The sequence below is a fragment of the Myripristis murdjan genome, chromosome 12 (genome assembly GCF_902150065.1).
Source record: "Myripristis murdjan chromosome 12, fMyrMur1.1, whole genome shotgun sequence".
Taxonomy (NCBI): Eukaryota; Metazoa; Chordata; class Actinopteri; order Holocentriformes; family Holocentridae; genus Myripristis; species Myripristis murdjan.
Window position 1 is genome coordinate 31179315 of NC_043991.1, and position 7314 is coordinate 31186628.

Consider the following 7314-nt stretch of genomic DNA (forward strand, 5'->3'; position numbering starts at 1 on the left):
GAGTGGTGTCTCTGTCACAGCCACTCTGACCTGAAAGCCTGTTGCTGCGCTGTGGAAGTCTGGTGGAACAGTTCCAGGTTTTTCCAGGTTTTTGTCCAGGTTCTGTTTTTCCTCTCACATTGTTACTGGACACTAAATGTCCTGCTTTGTCCAGCTGGAGCTACAAACTCACTGACTGGTCCTTTTCTGCATGTCCTCTCCAGGTGGAGACGGAACTCCAATAACAAGTCCAGGAGCTGGAGGAGACCAAGGACTGCAGCTCCATCCCAGAGCTGCACAAGGCCTCATGCAAGGCTGATGTAGCTGGAATCAAATAATATAATTTTATGATACCATTACTGTTATATATTATGTAATCACAAGTCAACCGTGCCTATATACATTTATGTACTTTGACCAAATTATACATGTCAGTATTAGTTTTGTTGGTTGCATTTGCGTGTCAGTATTGTACATGTATGAATAAAAAGATGACTCTAGATTTCTCCTCAGCTAAATATCAGTTATGTGGTCATTTTTGATTCCATGTGATGAAACTATTTGTCATTTGAGGGGATTCAGGGAGGGTTTGTAGCTACAATATGTAAGAAAAAAGTTAGGACACTGCACCTGTGTGCTGTGACTGATTCATCTAACATGGCTGTTTTTTTGTTTGTTTTCTCATGTAAAGTCTGTCCTCCTCTGCAGGCGAGCAGCTCTGTCCTGCCCTGCAGCCGCTGAGCCTCCTGGCCCTCTGTGGCTGCTTCAGCCTCAGCTGATGTGGCTCCACATGGATTCTTTTTCTCATTTTTTCCTGAACCTTTTACACATCTGTACGTAATTTTAAAATTAATTATTCAGCTTCACATTTTATTCTTGAATTGTTGTTGTTACTTATTTAATATTGTCCTTTTATATTGGAATTTATTCATTTGTTTATTTATTTTTAATTTTAGAGGGAAACTTTACTTAGGAAGGAACTGTTTATCAAAGCAATCTGATTTCAATAGTTAATTGTTGCTCTGCACTGTTGCATGTTGCAAATTTTGTAAAACAAAAGAAAAGAAAGTGGTTAACTTGTTTACAGCAAATATATTGTCTGTTTGTTGTTTTTTGTTACTTTTCAATACACCGGCATATTCAGCATGCCACTTACTGTATAACTTTGTGAATTAACACCAGACCACTCTTGTGAGTTTGCTAACTTTTAAGATTAAAACCTTAACTGTTAAGATAGAAACAATGGGTAAGCAATATTATATATTTTTAAATGGCAGGTGTCCTAGCAGTTGAGTGGAAAGAGTACTGGATTACTGTGCAGTGACAGCATTAGAGTAGCTGTGTACTTGCCTCACAGCAAGAAGGAGCTAGATTAGATTCCCAGTCCTCTCTCTTTATGTTTGGAGTCTGCATGCTCTGTCATCTTCATTTGGCTCTCACCCAAGTGTTCTGGTGTCCTACCTTACTCCAAAGACATGCAAGAGACACTAAATCACACAAAGCTGTGAATATGACTGTGAATTGTTGTCTGTAGGTCAGTATCAGCTGGTGAAGCATGCAGACCTGTCCAGGGTGCCTCCCTGCTGTTCACTAGTGTACCAGTGTATGCTGGGATTAGCTCCAGCCCACCATGGTCCTGAAAAGGACTGAGTGGGTAGTGAAAATGAATGAATAATGTAGACTGGAGAATCACTGTTGCCCTGAAATACCCTCAGTGTTTGTGCTTTAAATAAAACTCAAGTGCTGAGTTGTAACAAGGAACTTGATTCATGACCCAGAGTGAATCCCTCATCAACTTCCAGTTTTCTGTGCGCCTGTGACATGAGGAAAGTCAAAGAAGATATGTTTGCCTTACTTCATTCCAGTGGAAACACTTTGAATGTAGTTGATTATTTTTCTTTTTACAAACTAGTCTGTGTAATCCATCTGTTTAAAAAAAAAAATAACAAGGTTTATATTCAATCTCAGTTTGCCTTCAGTATTTTCCGCCCCACCTCTACACACACTTGCATCCCTACCCACCTACAGTACACACGCATGCACGCCCAGACACCATCCACCATTTGCACATACAGTTATCTGACCCATACACACCCACACCTTGTGACTGGCCAGACAGGCCGTCTGTTTCACAAAATCTTTCCTATCTGATGCAGTCTTGTCTTCAAGACATGCGTCACTGTGAGCTGATATCACGTAGTCAGCGTCTCTCCAGCTTCCTGATTTACTTTTAACCTCTCATGCTGGGACCAGCTCTGTGCAATATACAGCTCATGATGCTTCCAGCAAAAACTGTGGGCAAAATCCTCCAGTGGGTGATTATTTGTACTGTCATCAACAGAAAACATGATCAAACATGTAGCGCATTGATTGCATCGATTAGAATCAATTGTATTGTCTAAATTTGCTCAAAACTGACTTTTTAGAAGCTGCCTGTGTTTGTGGGACATTGACATTCTGTTGAAAACATACATTATTTGTATGGCCACACAGAGAAATGACCGAAAGTACACAGTTGCAGTCATTTTGTATATATTTTTAATGATTCTTATACCGCAAGTAAGCTTCCATCAACAGTGTATTAGACCTTAGCATAACATATTACACATACTGGGCAAATATAACTTGGGCAGAGATACCTGCACACTCTTGCACTATTCAAGGCAACACATAAGAAAATAAATATTAAATAAGATAAATAGATACTCCACTACAGACAATCATTGATGTACCAGCCACCTTGAAACTTGCATATCCTTTCAAGTCTTTACACAGCAATCCATTTAGCATAACTGTTGATGAAAATCTATGGGGCCAGCCTTTGGTCATCCTCAACTGAGTACATTCATTTGTGTCCTCTTTTTGCACACTTGGGTTTTTACAGTCCTCAGTTCTCGGGCAGCATTTGACAGGAATTCCTTGTACCTCTTCAGGACCACACAGCCATAGACCTTCTGTTGGAAGATATTCTGAGATGGAGGTAGTGATGTCGGCCCCCCTGCTGGTTCCGGTACTGGCATGTTTGGGAAGAGGCTCTGGTAAATGCAGTTTACCATAGCAGCCAGGCTGCTACTGCGATTGCTGACACGGGTTAGCTCAGTCATCAGTGTGTTTGTGGGTAACTGCAGGTCTGTCTGCTGCTCATATACCCTTTTAAAATGTGGGAGGAAAGCTTGAATATGTGAGTAAATGCTTACTATCCTCTCTGATGGGTCTAGACCGGAGATGTTGGGGTCAGGGACATTATTAATTGATATTTTGCAGAAAAGCTCTGACATGTCTCCTTGAGTGGTCTTCTGAGAAAAAAGGAGAAAATAAAATACAATCAGATCCCAGTTAAGCAGAACATTTCTTAGAGTGGAAGAAGTACTAGTAGAACTGGAAAAAATAAAGATGTTGAAGTATGGAATAACTACATTATTTTGCATGGGGATTTGCATGGCAGCAAAATGAAATACTGCAGTTCTGTGTTTGTACTCACATATATTTTGATTAGATCGACAGATTCCTTATGTATGAGTCTGGTTAGCTTCAAGGTCTGCTGCAGAAAATTCCCACACTGCTGGTTTCTGCATAGTGTGACACTTCTTGTTGAATCAACAGCCATAACCAACAGGAGAGAGAGTAACGCTGGGGAGAGAAAGGAACTGGTCAGTTGTTATCATACCTTGCATCAATGAGGGAAACTTCATTTTGTGAGCTGTGTTACAGTCTAGGATAAAAATAGCTTCTAGCCAACATTCAGCCATAGAACATTTTATAAAACAGAACACGAGATGGACAAGAGGTAAGAAACAATTCTATGCTGTTCTACATTGTATGTCCTGCTAATACAGTCATATAGTCTCAGAATGTACAAATACAAAAATACCACCAGACACTCACAGACATCTGTTTAAATATGTTGTATATTACATTCTCCCTCATTATATTTTTTCTCCTCTTCCTTACAGTTTGAAAACTAATTCAACTACAAAGAGGGTGGAACAGCACTAGAGTGTGGTTAGAACTAGAGTGTGTTCAGAAAACGTGCAGCACTCTGAAACTGTTGGATGCAATCTGACGCTCTAACCAGTTTCACAAGAGCTGTATATGAAGAAACCAAAATAAAATGAATAACATGCACAATAGCAAAAATTGTGGTGTGGTACTTGGTGTGTTATGTTATATTTAGAAAATAAAAGATAATTAATAAGTAGAGGGGTATAGTATAGGTAAGGTAAAAGGACTTACTTGTGACTGGTTCCATTGACTGCTGAAAATACATAATCTTTACATGACCATTCCTTCCCCTCACAGTATCACAGGCCGATTGTACAGACTTGTCATAATCACACTCCTTAAAAACTTTTTTAAAAGACTGAAACCACACATTTGTCATAGGAGGAAATGACGTGCACTTTGTGAGGCAACCAAATTTCCCAGAATTTCCTCCTTTTTCAGATGTGTTTTTTTTCTTTCCATCTCTTCTTCTATCAAACAAGCATGCCCCCTACATCTCTCTTCATAGAGAAGCAAGTCTAATTAATAACATAAGTATAAATATATAACATAACATATCTTTATTAGTCCTCATTACTTACTTTTGCTTACTGTTTGTACAAGAAAATACAGCTCTCTGGTGAATTATAATTGTTTCATGAACATAACCCTGGTGAATCTAGCAAAGCAGTTAGAAATACATGAAGCTGATTATTGAGTAATGCTGTTGCTCCCTTTGACACCATTCACTGATGAGACACTGGTGTGTCGCCCTCTACAGAGCATGAGAGAGAGGTTGAGAGGTCACCACAGTGCACAAAGCAGCATGATGTGTGTGTGTGTGTGTGTGTGTGTGTGTGTGTGTGTGTGTGTGTGTGTGTGTGGAACAAACCCAAAATGTAAAAATTGTGAATCCACAATCCACAAAAGATGATTCTTGATGAATTTATTTAGATTCTCAGCACATATGTGTAATTAGTATTAGACAAATACTTTTCAATTAAAATTGTGTTCTATTAAGTAACTGAATATTTTCAAGAAACCACCCATATTAAGGAAATTGAGAATGTGTATTCTTATAGGCAGATGCACTGGGCTGTCCAGTGGCTCACCTGATCGAGCGCACACCACATACCATTAAGGTCCATATCAATTCTGGCCAGGCCCCTTTGTTGTATGCCACCCAGCTCTCTTCAGTCTACCTATCTGATGAAGCACAAATGCCCCCAAAATAATCTTATAAAGTAAATATGAAATATGAAACAGAAGAATAATTTATTTTTCATAATTACTCATTACACCCTGTGTTTCATTTTTGGACTTCTGAAAAACACTTTCATGTGGGCTTACGCACAGGAAGCTCGCCAGGTCACAGGAAAGGCATTTCACAATCAGAGACTTTTACCAATGTGTAAAGGGTGGGTCAGCTTAGCCAGTGTGCGCAACATGGCATTGCATCACAAGATGAGACAACTACTCTGTCCTGACCTACTCAGACGCTGTGCCCATGTTACCAGATGACCCATGATTTCATCATGTAATAAACAGCGATCACATTAAATAACATTATTTATGGAGCTATGCACGGGGAGCCAGCCTAGGATATACATTTGAGAACCCTGTGTTGATTAAAATGGCTTTGTTCACATGTGGTTTATGGCAGTCCCTGTTACAGTGTGATGCATCTCATTATGACAGACAGCATGTGACTTTACCTTTAGACTGAGGTCATCATCCACCCCTGCTATCATGATCATCCTCCTCCTCAACCTCATCATCATCCTCATCATCGTCATTATGTGTCTGGCCACTTTAGAAGAATGTTCATTTCTGCTTAGAGATACTGTGTGTTCAGCTAGTACAGCGTATGGCTTCATGACAGGTCAGACAAAATGCAAAGACTTTTGTCTCTGTTTCACTGTGGAATCACATCAGCTTTGCATTGTGGACCATAAACACTCACTAATCACCTTGTCCACATTTCCATTTTTCATAGTAATTGCATTGTGGTTTAAAGCATTCACATTACATACAGTGTTACCGTAAGACCACTGACTACTCAAGAAAAGTCAGGGGGAACTCAACGTACCACAATCATGTCAGCATTATCTCAGGTAAAGGTTAACCACCGTTCTACCATCCCCGGGGCTTTCCACTTGGCCCAGGGGATAAAAGAGAGGTTGTGGTGAGGCAGGCAACTGCTGCAGATGGTGCCACAGACTGTCAACAGTTCAAGGAACTTACAGCTGAATTCCTGCCAGTATATTCAGACATAGCAAAAAAAGCCCCTAATCAACACCACAATTAAGCACTTCACATTTTTGGGGAGACCTAAAGAAATCAAGGAAACACAGGAAGCTCAGAGGTGTAACTTCCCTCACAGCGACCATACAGCACAGAGTAATTTACTGAAAAAATTTCCCTTTCAAGGTTTTGGTTTTGCAAGTTAGCTTTGTGTTGCTTGTATGCATAGAACCTCAACAGCCCTCTGTGGCCTATGTTGGACACCGTGTAGGCAATGATAATCATGCTGCACCAAAGAAAACCACAAGTGGAGTCCTGCGAGTAAAATTCAACCACAAACAATGAGAAATGCACTGTCATAGGATGCAGGATGTTGATCAAGACACCTTTTTCAACAGAATCTCTTTTATTTTGTCTTTGAACTGCACAGGAAATGGTGAATAATGTTGTTTAGGAAAGTCCCCTTTAGTCTAGCTAAATACATTTTAAACTGAAATAAATTGTTTGGTTAATAACAGCTCTGAACCAACTCGAGCAAAACCTTTTCAAGACACTGAAGCCCTCAGATAGCACTGTCGTGGAACCATTTGTCTGCAAAGCTTCAGCTGTATGTGAAGAGATGAAAGGCCTTACTGCATATGAAAGAATTTATGACCAGATTTCCTACACTTTGTCAGAAGATGAAAGGCTGACAAATCCAGAGACGCCATTCAACTTCAGTACATGCTCTAGTCAAGAGAGTAAACACAGATTTTTCAGAATTTAGGCTTCTTCCCATCCCAGACATGTAAGGTGAAATAAGTGGACAATGAGAGGGTTTCGTTCCTATCATGATCAGAGGTTATCATAAAATTTGAATCTAGCCCTCCGGTCTCAATTTCTCAGTTCAAGGGACATTATATCCTCTGTCTTTCACCCCTATGAGGAGTGCTACACTGATCACTGACGCAAGCTCTCCTAATTAAAGAAAAAAAAAAAAAAGAGCTGGTAAAGAGGCGCCTGTCAAATGTAACAGGGTTGCATTCAAGACCACCACATTAAACAATGTTTCAAACTGACCTGTGATAAAATAGTGTTTATTATTTTTTCCATACATATATTTTTCATACG

The 7314-nt window shown here is 39.8% G+C and overlaps 1 protein-coding gene across 2 annotated transcripts; it reads right to left on the reverse strand.

Annotated features, from left to right (window-relative positions):
• Positions 1–2550: 2550 nt before the first annotated feature.
• On the reverse strand, positions 2551–4282 carry m17 (IL-6 subfamily cytokine M17). Of its 2 annotated transcripts, none has more exons than XM_030065881.1 (3): positions 4213–4282; positions 3461–3609; positions 2551–3272 (listed from the first exon to the last, which is right to left on the reverse strand). In XM_030065881.1, the coding sequence occupies exons 1-3, from the start codon at positions 4244–4246 to the stop codon at positions 2811–2813; spliced, it is 645 nt and encodes a 214-aa protein (XP_029921741.1). In that variant the 5' UTR covers positions 4247–4282; the 3' UTR covers positions 2551–2810. The 2 variants fall into 2 exon arrangements, with proteins under 2 accessions (XP_029921741.1, XP_029921740.1); XM_030065880.1 differs by having other exon boundaries at positions 2551–3275.
• Between the last annotated feature and the right edge of the window lie 3032 nt (positions 4283–7314).

Excerpts from the sequence above, each read along its gene's own strand:
- m17 (XM_030065880.1), bottom strand. The coding sequence starts at position 4,246 with ATGTATTTTCAGCAGTCAATGGAACCAGTCACAA. Across the intron at positions 3,610-4,212 it reads GTCAATGGAACCAGTCACAA|CGTTACTCTCTCTCCTGTTG; the intron begins GTAAGTCCTTTT and ends TTCTCTCCCCAG. Across the intron at positions 3,276-3,460 it reads TCGATCTAATCAAAATATAT|AAGACCACTCAAGGAGACAT; the intron begins GTGAGTACAAAC and ends CTTTTTTCTCAG.